Here is a 14,942-nt window from a genome sequence, read left to right as displayed (position 1 = left end):
GGCACACTATCACCTTTCTTCTCCCCTCAATCCCCTCGCATCATCACCTTCTCTTCCCTCTACTCCCTCCCCATCCCTCCGCATGGAATCATCACTTTTTCATCCCTCTACCCCCACCCACTTTCATCTGTCATCTTCCTTTGCATCATCAATTTGTCTCTTTTCCCCTCCCCCCCATTAATGCATTCTGTCCCTCTCCTCCATATTTCTTGAAGCATTTATTTGTCCCTTTCTCTTCCCCCCCCAAACCCTTTGGGGATTTCATCTGTCCCTCTGTGCATATTCCCTGGCACAGACACACATTCATCTGTTCCTTCCCTTCCTTTCTCCCTCGTCCTAATAATCCTGCAATGAGCAGGAGTTGGCGAGCAGTGTTTACCTGCTGTTGCTTTTTCCTCTTCTGCTGGCTTCCCTCTCAGACAAAAGTGGGGTGGTGCCGGCAGCTCTCATGAGACTGTAGGCCCACGCAGTCCAATTGCAAAGGAAAGCTGTCGGAGAAGGAAGCAGCAACTAGTGGTGCTTGCCAACTCCCCCTGCTAGTAAGAGGACATCCTGCAGGCCAGGAGTTGTGAGGGGAAGGATAACATTAATACTTTGCTGCAGCTGCTAGTAGCAGCAGCAGCTCAGAACAACCTCAAGTCTGTTCTTGCTAACTGGAGGAAAATTGTTTTGTAGCACGCCTGTGTTTCGGCCACAGCACATTGGGTGGGAAACACTGCCTTTATCCATATTGTTTCTTTGCCATACAGGAAATAACCACATGTTTACCAGATTACTATAAATGGACTCAGCATCTCTTTGTTAAACTATATGAATCTGGTCTCATCTACCAGAAGGAGGTAAGTAAATACCCTGTATGTCATATGTGCTCATGTTTTTTTGCCACTGTGCAAAATTGAAAACAATCAAACTGAAATGGGCCTTTATATTATAGAAAGTAGAGATGTGCTTCGTTTAAAGATATCAGTTCAGGCTTTGGATTGGGCACTCCGTGAAAAATTTTGTTTTCCCACGGTTCTTTTTTTTTTTTCGGGAACTTTCGACGAAGTGCATTAGTGCGCACTAGTGAGCCTTACTGCACACTAACAACCAGTTAGTGCGCAGTATCTCAGCATTAGTGTGCAGTACACCGAATGAGATAGTGCGCACTAACAGGTTAGTTAGTGCGCACTAAGTATGTAGTAGTGCGCATTAAAAAATGCAACTTAAAAATTAAAAAGTATCAATTCAGAGGAGTTCGTTGGCTAGAAAAACAGTGCGCACTAATTGGTATTACTGCGCACTAAGAGATATGCAGTGCGCAGTAACTCCATTAGTGCGCACTAACACGAAACACGAATTTTGCCGAAATTTCGGCAAAAATCGCTTCATTTATCGGCACTACCATGACGAATTAGACAATATTGTTGACATTGATTCGTGAAAAACGAATGCACATCCCTAATAGAAAGTAAATCTACTCTGTGAATTTGGATTTGCAGGGATATGCATGTTTGTATTATATGTCCTTGCTCAGTCAAATATCTTATCTTATTTCTATATATATCTATATCTATCAAAAGTATGCACGTAAATGTATGTACGCGAAGCTACACCTGCTCAGGAGCGGATGTGTGTGTGTGTACCGGGACAACCTGTGAATTTAAAATGCGGACTTATGCACATAATTCTACTCTGAAAATTCAGGTTAAAGCCCTGCACAGGCTGGTATAAAATGATTCTCAATGTGGAAAAGAGAGTGCTTCTCTTAGTGCAACAAAGCTGTCATGGGATAAGAGAAGAAGCCCTTTTATAGATTGAAAACTAGTTAAAAGATGAGAAAAACAGGTTAGGATTAAATGATGAGTTTTTCCACTGGAGAAAGGTATACACTGGTGTTTCACAAGGATCTGTACTGAGCCCAGTGCTGTCCCAGCATATTCATAAAGCAGTCGGATAGTAAATTTTGCAGATTACAACATTAATCTGTCTAATTAAATCCAAAACTGATGGTGTAAACCTACAAAGGGATCACCCCAAACTGAGTGAATGAGCTGCAAAGTGTCAGGTGAAATCCCGAAAAGAAATGTGTATGGGAAATAATCCAAATTTTTCATGCACCATCATAGCCTCTAGTTTGGCCTTTATGATCCAAGAGAATGATCTTCTTGTGGATATTTCTTTAAAAGCCACAATAGTCAGAACGGCTAATAGACCATTAAGAATTGAGAGGATTTGCAAACAAACAAAAAAATAATCATTATGCCATTATATACAGTGCTTTGAAAATGTCTCCATGGCCTACTTGCCAGTGCAGAAATACACTTGCTATACACTGTACATTTTGTCCCCTCGCCTTTCAACTTACAGCCCTCAGTCTCATCCTTCACTTCCCCCCCCAATGCCCTCTCATTTTCCTGTTCCATTCCCCCTTCTCCCCTGCAGCCCTATGACTCTCCATCCTTCCCCACCCACTGCAGCCCTCCCTCTCCTCCCTACCTTCTCCATTTCCTTATACCCCAGGGAAGGGCAAACAAAAGCCCATGGGCCATGTGCATCCCTCGAGCATCCTTCTTCCTGCCTATCAGGCCTATCCTGTAAAGTGCGGCCGTGTTTACCCTGCTCCTAAGCCGTTTCTAACTCACGTTTCGGCCGCGTTAGCCCTTCCTGCGATCCCGAATCCCCTTTAACCTACTCCTACCGCGTCCTAAATTCCCCGGGTAACCCCTTCCGCCCGCGGCATGCATATTGCATGCAAACGAGCGAATTAGCGCGATATTGCATGCAAACGAGCCAATTAGCTATTCCCCTAGCATCCCGTAACCCGCGCCCCGACTAACACTACCTTTCCCTGCCGTTTTGTCGCGCGTTTAACCTGCAAATTTACCGCCTACCCTGACCCAGGCGGTAGAGGCATGGGTAAGGGTAGGTGGCAAGCCCCCGCTCACCTGCCCCCGGCCGCGATCATGGGTGCCGGTCTCCGTGGCAGCCCCAGTCCTCTCCCCTCCTCCAGAAGCCAAAAAAAAAAAAAAAGCGAAAAAAACGTTGCAGCCCCCCTCCGATGTCCGGACTGGGGCTGCCACGGAGACTGCAACGGCAAAGCGAGTTTTCAGTGTCCCCCCTCCTCTCGGAGCAGGGCGCGAAAAGCCGCCTTGCTCCGGGAGGAGGGGGGACACTGACAGCGGCAAAGCAACGCAGAAGCAACGCCGAAACGACTTTTCAGTGTCCCCCCCCTCTCGGAGCAGGGCGCGAAAAGCAGCCTTGCTCCGGGAGGGGGGGGGACACTGACGGCGGCGAAGCAACACAGAAGCAACGGCGAAACGACTTTTCAGTGTCCCCCCCCCCCCCTCTCGGAGCAGGGCGCGAAAAGCAGCCTTGCTCCGGGAGGGGGGGGACACTGACAGCAGCGAAGCTTTCCCCCAGCCCGGACACCGGCAAAACTTGCTGTTTTGCAGCCATGAGCCACGAGCAGGAACGCGAAGATCTGGCTCCGATAGCTCCTCCCGACAAGATGGCCGCCTGCACGGGGAAAGAGTACAATTGGCCGCTGAAGACGTGACATCACGACATCACGTCTTGAGCGGCCAATTGTACTCTTTCCCCGTGCAGGCGGCCATCTTGTCGGGAGGAGCTATAGGAGCCAGATCTTCGCGTTCCTGCTCGTGGCTCATGGCTGCAAAACAGCAAGTTTTGCCGGTGTCCGGGCTGGGGGAAAGCTTCGCCGCTGTCAGTGTCCCCCCCCCTCCCGGAGCAAGGCTGCTTTTCGCGCCCTGCTCCGAGAGGGGGGGGGGGACACTGAAAAGTCGTTTCGCCGTTGCTTCTGCGTTGCTTCGCCGCTGTCAGTGTCCCCCCCCTCCCGGAGCAAGGCTGCTTTTCGCGCCCTGCTCCGAGAGGGGGGGGGGACACTGAAAAGTCGTTTCGCCGTTGCTTCTGCGTTGCTTCGCCGCCGTCAGTGTCCCCCCCCTCCCGGAGCAAGGCTGCTTTTCGCTCCCTGCTCCGAGAGGAGGGGGGGGGGGGGACACTGACAGCGGCGAAGCAACTTACTTTTGCACCCGATCGGACCAGACTTCCTGGTATCTGTCATTTCAAATGACATTTGAAATGACAGATACCAGCGTGGCGTGAAGCCTTAGGCCCGCGCACCCAGGATCCTGTATAGGCGCTCTATCCAGTATCCTGGGTTGCGCGGGACTAAGGCTTTTCGGACGCGGCTTACATTTACATATAATTAGGCTTCAGGATCGAGCGGTAGGTGAGCTGCACTGTGCGGGCGGTAACCGCGGGTACCGTAGGCACTAACGCAGCTCTTCCTACCGCTCGGTACTGGATCACCCTGTATGGCAGCAGAAGGAAGTGTTATCACTGCTGCATTATACGTGTCCGTTTTCTCCCTTTCTGCACAATTGGAGCTCTGAAGCTCAGGGTGGCCCATCTCTGTTTTTCTTCCTTTCTCTGTCTCCCTGTTCTGCTTAATTTGCTTCCCCACTCAGGCCAGCATCTTTTCCCTCCTCTCTCTCTCTCTTCCCCCTTGCCCAGCATCATCTTTTCTCTTTCTCTGTTCCACCCAGCATCTCCTCTCTTTCTTCCTCCCCTTCTGCCCAGCAGACCTTAGATCCTTAGGCGCCTTGGTCTTTCTGTACCCAAAGCCTTCTTTCTCCTGCCAGTAATGGCTCTCTAACACACCGATGGGCCAAGCAGCACCTGGAACTTTAGAGCTGGTTCCTCTTTACTCCAGTATAGGGATGTGGCTCTTTGCAAGAACAGCTCCTCCTTCATATGGCTCGGTAGCACCTACATTTTTTTTTTTTTACATCAGTACCTGTGCCTTCTGCTACCCCTGTGCCTTCTCCTACCCCTGTGCTGTTGCCTACCTCTCACCATTGGTTTTGGGTTGGGGGATGGAAGGGGGGACAAACACAGCAAAACAGCACATGCATACTGGCAGCTGAGCAACAGAAGCCTCAATCTCTGTCTCATTGTGTTGTGCTTGGTCACTCAGGCTGGGAACAGGCTAGGAAGATGGTGCTTCTCAAGGCACTATGCCTAGATGATCTAATAGAAAGTTCAGCCCTGATTATAACTGAATTCAAAATGGATTAGACATATTTTCGAAAGATAGTTATAGACTATTGAATCATAAGTCAGGTAGGTTACCCTGAGTTCTGAACATCGCTAAGTCATGACTGCTAGAAACAGTAAGGGTGTGAGAGAAGATGGAGCACACTACACATTCCCTGTTTCTTATGCTCTTGATGACTGGTGACACAGAATCTGTTGCGTTAAGTATGAGATCCAAAGTGTGAATATCCTGGGTAGCCTCTGGTACTGTTTACCTGTTATGTCCCCTTCACTCATCTGATATAAAATCTTAATACTACATTGGCCTCCTGAGGTTGAGAGCAGAATTCACCCCCTCTACAGGGCTAGCAGATGATGTTATATGAGCGGTGTGTAGCGCTTCATACCACAAAAAAAAAAAAAAAGTCACTGCAATGTTTGTGCTTTTGTTTTTTTTCTTTTTTAGGCTTTGGTAAACTGGGATCCAGTGGATCAGACAGTGTTGGCGAATGAGCAAGTGGATGAACAAGGATGTTCCTGGCGTTCTGGAGCCAAAGTGGAACAAAAGTTCCTAAAACAGTGGTTTATAAAAACAACAGTTTTTGCAAAGGTAAGTCAAAAAGCCGAAGCAATGTGGTAAGATCTAATGTTGTCATAGCTTGTCACAGTGCCTATAATTTATTTATTATTTATTTGGATTTTATTTGTTCTTTTTCATTGGTAGCTCAAGGTGTGAGCTACTTTGTTACAGTAATATAACCTCTGGGGGGACAGGGTTATATCTACTGTATAACAGTTTTATGCAGATTACAATCTAAGGAGCTTATTTACCAAAGGTTTTCTCCCATTTTGTGTCTGCGGGGAAAAAAATGCCTAGTAAACAGGGCCCTAAGTTTGTCCCTGAGGGCAGTGGAGGGTGAAATTACTTGCCCAAGGTCACAAGGAGTGGCAGCTGGATTTGAACCCTGGCTCTCCTTGTTGTAGCGCTTACTGCTCTAGCCACTAGGCTAATCCTCCGCTCTGAAAAATGTGTGCATAAATCTGTACATATTGCTTAGCGTCCTTGTATATAAATCCAATGCTAGTGAAGTCATTAGCTATTATAACCGCCCCCCCCCCCCAATGTTGGGAGGTGTGTAGGATGAACTCATGTTTTTTTAACGCTCAAAATGTAATTCCCGGAGAAGAGATGGATGAGGGGGGGAGATGTAATAATGAGTGGAATGGAACGAGTAAACAATCGGTTGTTTATTCTTTCGAAAAGTACAAAGACCAGGGGACACACAATGAAGTTACTGGGTAATACATTTAAAACTAATAAGAGAAAAAAATAATTTTTCTCAATGCATAATTAAGCTCTGGAATTCGTTGCCAGAGGATGTGGTGAAAGCTATTAGTATAGCTGCGTTTAAAAAAAAAAAAAGGTTTGGACAAGTTCTTAGAGGAAAAGTCCATTAACAATTATTAAGGTAGAGTTACAGAAATCCACTGCTTATTCTTGGGATAAGCAGCTTGGAATATGTCTACCCCTTGGGATCCTGCCAGGTATTTGTAACCTGGCTTGGCCACGGTTAGATCTTGCTATCAAACAAACCCCCTTGACCACCCCTGCTGTTTTATATATAAAAATATTAATTACAAATGCCCAAACAGCAGTATACTCAAAACCAATTAATCAAATGCTTTAATTAATATATATAACCACTTTCTCAAGACATATACATTTGTCAGTATAAATATTCATTCATAAACCATAGTTTGCAAATCCCATTATACATTCCATTGTGATTGCTCACACTTCTTGTGTACCAAACCATTCACTTGCCAAAACCATTCGCTCTTCATACATACAATAACATCCAAATCCTCAATTAAAAAATTCAAAAAATGCACCAAGCCAGAAACAAAAAGCAAAAAATTCAAAAATCCAAACAGAAGGAGAGAAATGGAGAAGGAAATTCTCAGACACTGTTTCATTTCAAAGTACTTATCTTTAGGTCTCCGATAAAGAGGACGTCAGTGCCAATTAGCGGGAAAGTTATCTTTCAAACTCCTGAGTGGACGGGGAAAAAACATGATGAACCTAAAAGTTGTTATATCTTGAAACTCATATATGGTGTAATCGCAGTAATTTATAAGATCACTCCTTCTTAATGACGTCTCACTTAAATCTTTCAGGTTGCTGTTAAATCAATTTATCCAGTGTTCCTGGGGCGCTTAGAACGGGCGTATCACTGATTATAAGCCTCTGCTCAAAGCCATATATCCAGCAATGGCAAGAAAATCAGCACCTCTTTTGAAAGCGATGTTCACAAAGCAAATATTCCACACGGAGAAACAAAATGCTCACAGAAAGATCGTCCACTAATATTAAAACAGCAATTTCATTTCACTCCTTCTTCAAAGAACCTATGCAGCTTTTCGGCACCTACATGCCTGCATCAGGGACATTGCAGAGACACCTAAAAAAAGTAAAAATCACATCGAAAAGACCAAAAAACATAATATCAGACCATACATTTTATATATCAATGTCTTACCATACTCTCATCAAAAACACACATTTATTTATTTATTTATTTATTTATTTATTTAGGGTTTTTATATACCGACTTTCTTGATATATATATATATCAAATCAATCCAACCAAAATCAAATATGGCGAGTAATGCTCACTAAAACCACCCTCCACTTCCTATTATCCTTTTTAAAACCCCTTTGTGCCAATGGAGAAGCATATATGAAACATTTACATGAGGGAACTCTGCCCCCATTCATCAAAGACTACTTACTGACCAGAAAGAGAATTACCTCAACCTCCAATAATGCTAAAAGGACCTAAAAGAGGACTCCATGAACTCTTATTAATAATGGGAAGAGGACCTGAAGGGCCACAGAAACAGGATTCTGGGCTTGATGGACAGTTGGTTTGACCCCGTATGGCAAGCCTTATGTTCTTATGAGCTGAAATAAAGTTCTGGGGGCTGGTGTTTGTCTGTAGGTCTGAACCATTGCATTTGTAGTGGTGAATTTATACACACAAAAATTATTTTCTGTGGGAAAAAAAAAGAACATTTTGAAAATACTTAAATCATATTTTATGCACAAAAAAGATGGTTTATGTTCATAAATCATGTTTTTAGGCACAATTATTTTTTACATACACTCTTGGGTTAATGTGCTTTTTATTTTTTTAACTCCTGATGTATTCATGTTCGATTAGCTTACTGCATTGGGAGTTAATTTTTTTTTTTTAGTGCATCCATTAAAAAAAATGTGCGCTGAATTTTAGCACACAGCTTACTACATCGGCCTCGCTATTGAGAAAATTGGCCACTTAATCCTATTCTGTTTCCAATCCTATCAATCCCTAATAGGACATTGCCTCCTATCCCATGTTTCTTTTAATTTTTTTCAGGAGCCTTCTGAAAATCGTTACACTGCTTCAACTGACCTGCCCTAATATACATGTTTGTTTACACCTTGAAAGACTTTTAATAGATTAGTAAGACAAGACTTCCCTGTCCTAGATGATTGCTGACTCTTCTCCTCCATTACGCCATGTTTACCCAGATACCCAATTATTCTGTTTTTATAATAGCTTCCACCATTTTCTCCACCCCAGCAATTTATTAAACTCTAAAAGAGTGGGTTTGCATGTTGCAAAATGCTAAAGAAATAAGCACTGTGAGCCAGTGATGATCAGCAGCAGTGAAACTTGCACATCTCTGCCAGTAGGAACTCCTTTTTCCCTACTGTAGTAAATGGATCAAGGGTCCAGAGAGTGCTTAAAGGCCAACATTTATTTTATTTCTAAACTCGAGGATTGTTTTGAGTCCTTTGGAAAGAGCATTACATTTGTGCCAGAGTAAGACTTTTGACACCCTGAGGAAGAAAAGACAAATCCTTTAGATTTCCACAATCCTAGCTGCTGTATAACAGCAGTTTATTCATATTTTTTCAGGACTAGGGTGTGATGGTGCAATTTTATTAATATTTTCATAATTAAATATAAAAACAAAAGTTGTGTTAGTCTGAATCAACCTTAGATACAAACTTACAAAATTACAAGATAGTAAACCTGGCAGCATGCAGAAAGTGAGTTAGCAATATTCTTCCCTGACCCATGTGGCGGAAGAGAGAACTGCCTCCCACCAGACCAGGAAGAAGCGAGCGTGGCATCCCACCAGATCCAGCAAAGGAGAAGTCATCCTCCTCACATCTCCTCACATCTGATGGATAAGAAGAGAACAGCCTCCTACTGGTCTTTTGACTCACCTCCTGTGACTTTTCAACACACCAGTGTATCATAACCTCTAGGCTGAAAATTGCTATCCTATGAAATATAATTAAAGAAAATTGAATTAATGTCAGAAAGTAAATTGTTCATAACACCAAAAGCATCTTTAACATCACTAATGACAGAATGAAAAGTCACAGGAGGTTCCTCCACAACAACAATAGCCCAGGCTTGTGCTTGTCAGCTAGAATGCCATCAGCCAAATGCAATATTGTAGCACAGCCCAAGCCTAGACTGAGTTTTTGATTATTATGTGAAATCGGAATTCCCCCGTTCCAGATGTCACACAGAAGCATGGACTTTTCACAAAAATCTTTTATGTTAATAGGCTTGTACACATCTGCTGTCTTACAACCGATCCATCTCCCAGAGATCTCCAAAATGTTGGCAAACCACTCCGCCAAAGTTTTTCAACCACACTGGTGGTCTTTACAGCTAACAACCCATTCAGTTGATGAGAACTTCTAGACATCAACTTATTTACATCAGAGGAAAACATCTGAAATAGTTTCTTCCATTCTTCCCAGCAAACTCAGCTTCGCTCAAGATGTTTTTTTGGCTTGGTTGGCCTATAGGTTTCATACACAGCTTTTCAAACCGGTACTGCTGCTGACCATGAGGGTACAAAAAGTTATCAAGCACAGGGCCCAACTGTTCCTCATAGTTCCAGCATGGCCTATACAAGTTTTGTTTGCATTTGTGGTACAGCTGTCCAGCGATTCTCTAACCCCTTTTGGATCAGAATGGTCACTGTTTCCTCATGAAGAGGAACATCTATTTCATTTGAACCTCTCCATCATCTTGGCAGCTTAGATGTTGAGCACTTAGTAATTACCTAATTCTAACTAGAAAGCTGGAGACAGTGTGCTCTCCGTTTAGAAAATAATCAAATAGAAAAGCCTACAGTTAAAAAATTAAAAAAAGAAAAGAAAAATATTCCATATGGTGTCAGCACAATACCTTGGATCACTTCATTTGCAAACTCGAATTATGGAACTATTTCCTCACTCTTTTAGTTTCAGCTGTTGCTGAACAATCTGGTGGCCTAAGTCATCCAGACCTCTCTGGTTCTTCAGCCTGCTGTTCCCCCAATTGACCCTGATCCCCTCACCGTTGTGTTAGGCCCAAAAAGCGATTTCTGCAGATTTACTGTACATTTCATCAGGAACAGCAGTCAATATACTCTGTTGACAAGCCGCTACATGCTGCATCTGCCAGATTTAAAATATGGATTTACACGCATGGGGTAGATTTTACAAATCTACGCACGCGCGTACTTTTGTTTGCGCACCAGGCGCAAAGAAAAGAATGCAGGATTTTATAAGATACGCGCGTAGCCGCGAGTATCTTATAAAATCCGGGGTCGGCGCATGCAAGGGGGTGCACATTTGTGCACCTTGCGCGCGCCAAGCCCTGTGCGCGCTGCCCGTTCCCTCCGAGGCCGCTCCGAAATGGGAGCAGCCTCAGAGGGAACTTTCCATTCACCCTTCCCCTCCCTTCCACTACCTAACCCCCCCCCCCGGCCCTATCTAAACCCCCTCCCTACCTTTATCTTAAAAGTTACTACTGCCTCCGTGCAGTAGCAACTTACGCGCGCCGGTGCGGCAGGCCCCGACACAGGCCGCTGTGTCGGGGCACTCGGCCACGCCCCCGAGCTGGAAACATGCCCCCGGACACGCCCCGAAAATGCAGCGTCACTCCTGACATGTCCCCCCCCCGACACGCCCCCCCCCCCAGGCAAGCCCCGGGACTTACGCGCATCCCGGGGCGCGCGCAGGGGGGTTTTAAAAGGGTTACGTGCGTACCTTATGCGCGTAACCCTTTTAAAATCCGGCCCATAACTGTTGAGCCTGACCCAAAATGCCCCAACACACCCTAGCTCCGCACCCCCCCTTTCTTTTTTTTACTTGCGCCCAATTACATATATACATAATTTTTAACTTTCAAAATTTGCATTGTTCACGTGCGCTCAGATACTAGCGTATATGGGCCTTTTAGCATGAGCAATGCTTTTAAAATTCACCCCATACTTTACAAAATACTTGCCTCCGTGTCAATGCGCACACATGATACAGTTATGATGCACATGAATATATGCGTTTAATTTTACAAAATGCTTAGAGAGAATATGTGTTTTCCTGCATTACAAATGTATGCTTGTACTTTCAGGGCAGAAACACACAGTAATTTATAAACTCTGCAGCTGCTGCCACAGGCTGTTGAAAATTGGTCTGAAAGAGATTATTTTACCTATGCATATACAATCGCCTTAGAGGCAATGATAGGGAAAAGAAGAAAAATTGCAGTGAAAGAAGCTTGGTTATAAGACTCTGACCTAAAGCTCTTTAAAATCCACAAAAATTTTTCAAAAAATGCCACATGTCAGCACTTACAGAGTGCATGGGAAATCTCTCACCGCTTCATTTTAAGATATGTGCAACAATTTGTAACACAATGGCAGGATTCCTTTTTTTTTTTTGTTCAGTATTCACTCAAGGCTTCTGCTCTCAGAAGAGTTTAAAATATTGCCCCAACAATTACTTAAGTCATTTGTTTTGGATTTTGTTTTTCATGTATGTGAAAATTTAGTGGTTCCCTTAAAGAATATAAAGAGGAAAAAAAAAAAACTGCTTTCCTTCACCTCATTGGGAAACCGCACTTCCTTTGTATTCCTGATGGATCAGGCCACTGGTAAATGGGCCTCTGTAACCACAGGCACCAAAAGTGTTCAGCAGCAGCATAATTTGCCCTGTCTAATTATGAGTGGGGAGCATGATGCACCTTTAACACCTGACATAGAAAACATAGAAGATGACTGCAGTAAAGGACACAACTGCCCATCTCGTCTGCCCAGCAAGTTCACATCCTATTTGGTTCACAGACTATCAGGGTCTGGGCCTTGTAGGTTATTTGTTTGAGAACAATTTCCTGTTGTCCTCTGCCATTGTGGTAGAGAGCACTGCTGGGATTACCCCAGTTGTGTCATGGTTAATTGTTTACGAGTAAATATGTCTCTCATTGGTAAGTCATCCCCTCCCCCTCCCCCCCTTGATTATTTGTCTACCTAGACTTCCTCTTATGCCATTTGATTTACATTTTGCACTGGCATGTCACCCCTGTGCCTTCTAGTTTTCCTAGACTGCCCCCTCCCCCCCCCCCCCCCAGACTATATAATTCATGTTTTACGTTTTCTGCTTTCAGATTTTTTTAATTTTTTTTTTTAACTGTATGAAGGATCTTGCCTCTAATGTGCCTCTTTCCTCATTTCACTTCCCTCGCCTCTAGGGATCCACAGTGTTTATCCCATGCCCTTTTGAATTCCTTCACTGTCCCGGTCCTCACCACCTCCTCTGGTGGAGTGTTCCATGCATCTACCACCCTTTCCGTGAAGAAATATTTCCTAACATTCAATCTGAAATGTCCTCCCTGGAGCTTCATTCCGTGACCTCTAGTAGTTTTTATTTCTGACCTCGGTATTTTTCAGAAACAATGGGGGAAACCTATTAGCTGCATTGTTTTTGACAGACGATACTGGTAAAAATTCATTGGCCTAAGTTATGGTGTAATTATTATTATTCAGGTTAACCTGTTTGCATTAAGGCTCTTTAGCAGAAATATCCTGTTACCATGGTTACTCTCCTGGTGCTGTGAGGCCTCAGCAGACTCATGGAAGAAGCTTTGTGAACCTCAGCAGTTTATGCTCATAACTGTAAAATGGTTTTCTGGAGTATGCCTCAGGTTATTCCTTCTCTTCAGAATCTGTTGTATTTACTGTTGGTTTCTAATTTGTCAAATAGGCTTGGAAAATCTCACATTATTATTAGTTACATCATAAGGACAGACAGGGTCAGATTTACTAAGCATTTTTCCATTTGCATAAATGGAAGATAATGCTTTGGTCTCCTGTTGCCCGCAATATTGAGTTGTAACATCACGGATTCCTTGGCAGCCACCATTGACATATCTTCTGAATCACTGTACAGAAGAAAATTGGTTTCAACAGTAGCATCAGGGTGATACCACGGAGAAAAATGCAAAACCAGGACAAGTATAAAACAAAAATCACAGTCTGTTCACACAGCGTGGATAATCAAAGACGAAAAAGTGTTTCGAGCTTGTTCACATCTCAGTGCATAGTCTTTCACAAGTTTGTCATCTGCCTGTAATGAAAAATATATAACTTTCAAGTACAAATGAACAAATCTAGGCCTCTTAAATTAGAGTTGAATATATTTTAATATTTATGTTTACACTTTTAAATGTGTTCTGTGTGCCATGGTTTTATTTGTTGTGATTTGCCTTAAGCATGTTTCATAGAAAGACAAAAGAGAAATCTGCTTCCCCCCCCCCCCAAATTTGACTTGAGAACTGTAATATATCTCCTTTGAAGTATGTATTTCGTTTGAAAGCCTCTTCATAATGATAGGAATCGGAGAACTGACATTTTTCGTTGCAGAGATTTCTGGCAGCTATCCATTAACATTCATTAGTCCATTAACAGTGTGTCTGTAATTTAAACCCTGTGTTTCTGGATTTGCTGTATTTCTTTGTATTTCCCAACTTATCTGTAATCGAGCTTCTGAGAAATCTGAACATTTTGAAAACATGCACAGCTTCCTTTTTCCATTCCATTTTCAATTCATCTTACTGTAGTAGTATTTTCCAGAGTGAATAGTCCAAGCAATTCATTGCTGCTGAGTAGGTACTATTACCTCAAGAAGAATGGGATAGAGCATTTTTTTCATTGGGTGTCATGTCAGTAATTCTGCTTAAGTGAACACAGTCCACCACATGCCCGTGGCATTCCTGACAGGATACTGCAGTGGTTTTCCATTGCTTCCTGCTGCTACAGCAATTGGTCTTCCCCGCTGATCTACTAGCCAAGAATAAGCGAGACCCAGCTTTGCTTAGCTTCTGAAGTCTGGATTCAGGCTCACCTAAGGTGGTGGGTGCTGTGGGGGATTCATTGTATCTGTGTGTCATTTGCTATATGGTGCTTTTGCTTTCTCTTCCTTAGTGAAAGTATCTATGAAAGTGCATGCAGATTTAATTATGTGCAGTCACCATACTGACAACATGTTTTCATTTTGACCCTGTTCAGTCTTCTAATTTCCTTTTTTTCTGATTACTATATGTTATTCATCTCCTCCAGTAGGAGAGGGCTTAGGACAATCCACTGAAATTTTAATTGAGATTTATTAATTTCATTGGTAGTGGGTTTTGTTTTATTTTTTATTTTTCCATGATCCCATTTTATATATTTTTAACAGGAGAGGAGATTTAATGTTATTTAGCTTGCATTCTTTGTTTACACTAGGCATCTACTATGCAACATAGTTGCACATTTTGCACAAATGTATTTTTGTTTATTTTAATTAAAAGCAGACAGGCAGATGTTACATAAAGTGCATGCATGCAAAAGACGGGCATGCTTTGAACTTTTTTTTTTTTTAATCTGTTTTATTTGAGCCAACAAGCAATCTACATATCAGTAGACACAGCAGTCTTCCTACAATCAAGTTGCTAATAAAAAAAAAACAAAACCCATTATCCCTTGAATTAACAAACTTAGGCTCAAATATCATTTTACAACAATGTCAAAAT

The 14,942-nt window shown here is 43.1% G+C and overlaps 1 protein-coding gene across 1 annotated transcript in view; it reads left to right on the top strand.

Annotated features, from left to right (window-relative positions):
* The window catches only part of LARS2 (leucyl-tRNA synthetase 2, mitochondrial), a 267,199-nt gene that overhangs the window by 106,226 nt on the left and 146,031 nt on the right, over positions 1-14,942 (top strand). The window contains 2 exon segments of the mRNA XM_029589600.1: positions 750-839; positions 5,504-5,647. Coding sequence (XP_029445460.1) covers positions 750-839; positions 5,504-5,647 — 234 coding nt within the window.

Source organism: Rhinatrema bivittatum, chromosome 2 (genome assembly GCF_901001135.1).
Source record: "Rhinatrema bivittatum chromosome 2, aRhiBiv1.1, whole genome shotgun sequence".
Lineage (NCBI taxonomy): Eukaryota > Metazoa > Chordata > Amphibia > Gymnophiona > Rhinatrematidae > Rhinatrema > Rhinatrema bivittatum.
The sequence above is the reverse complement of the archived record's forward strand: the minus strand, read 5'-3'. Positions and strand labels throughout refer to the sequence as shown.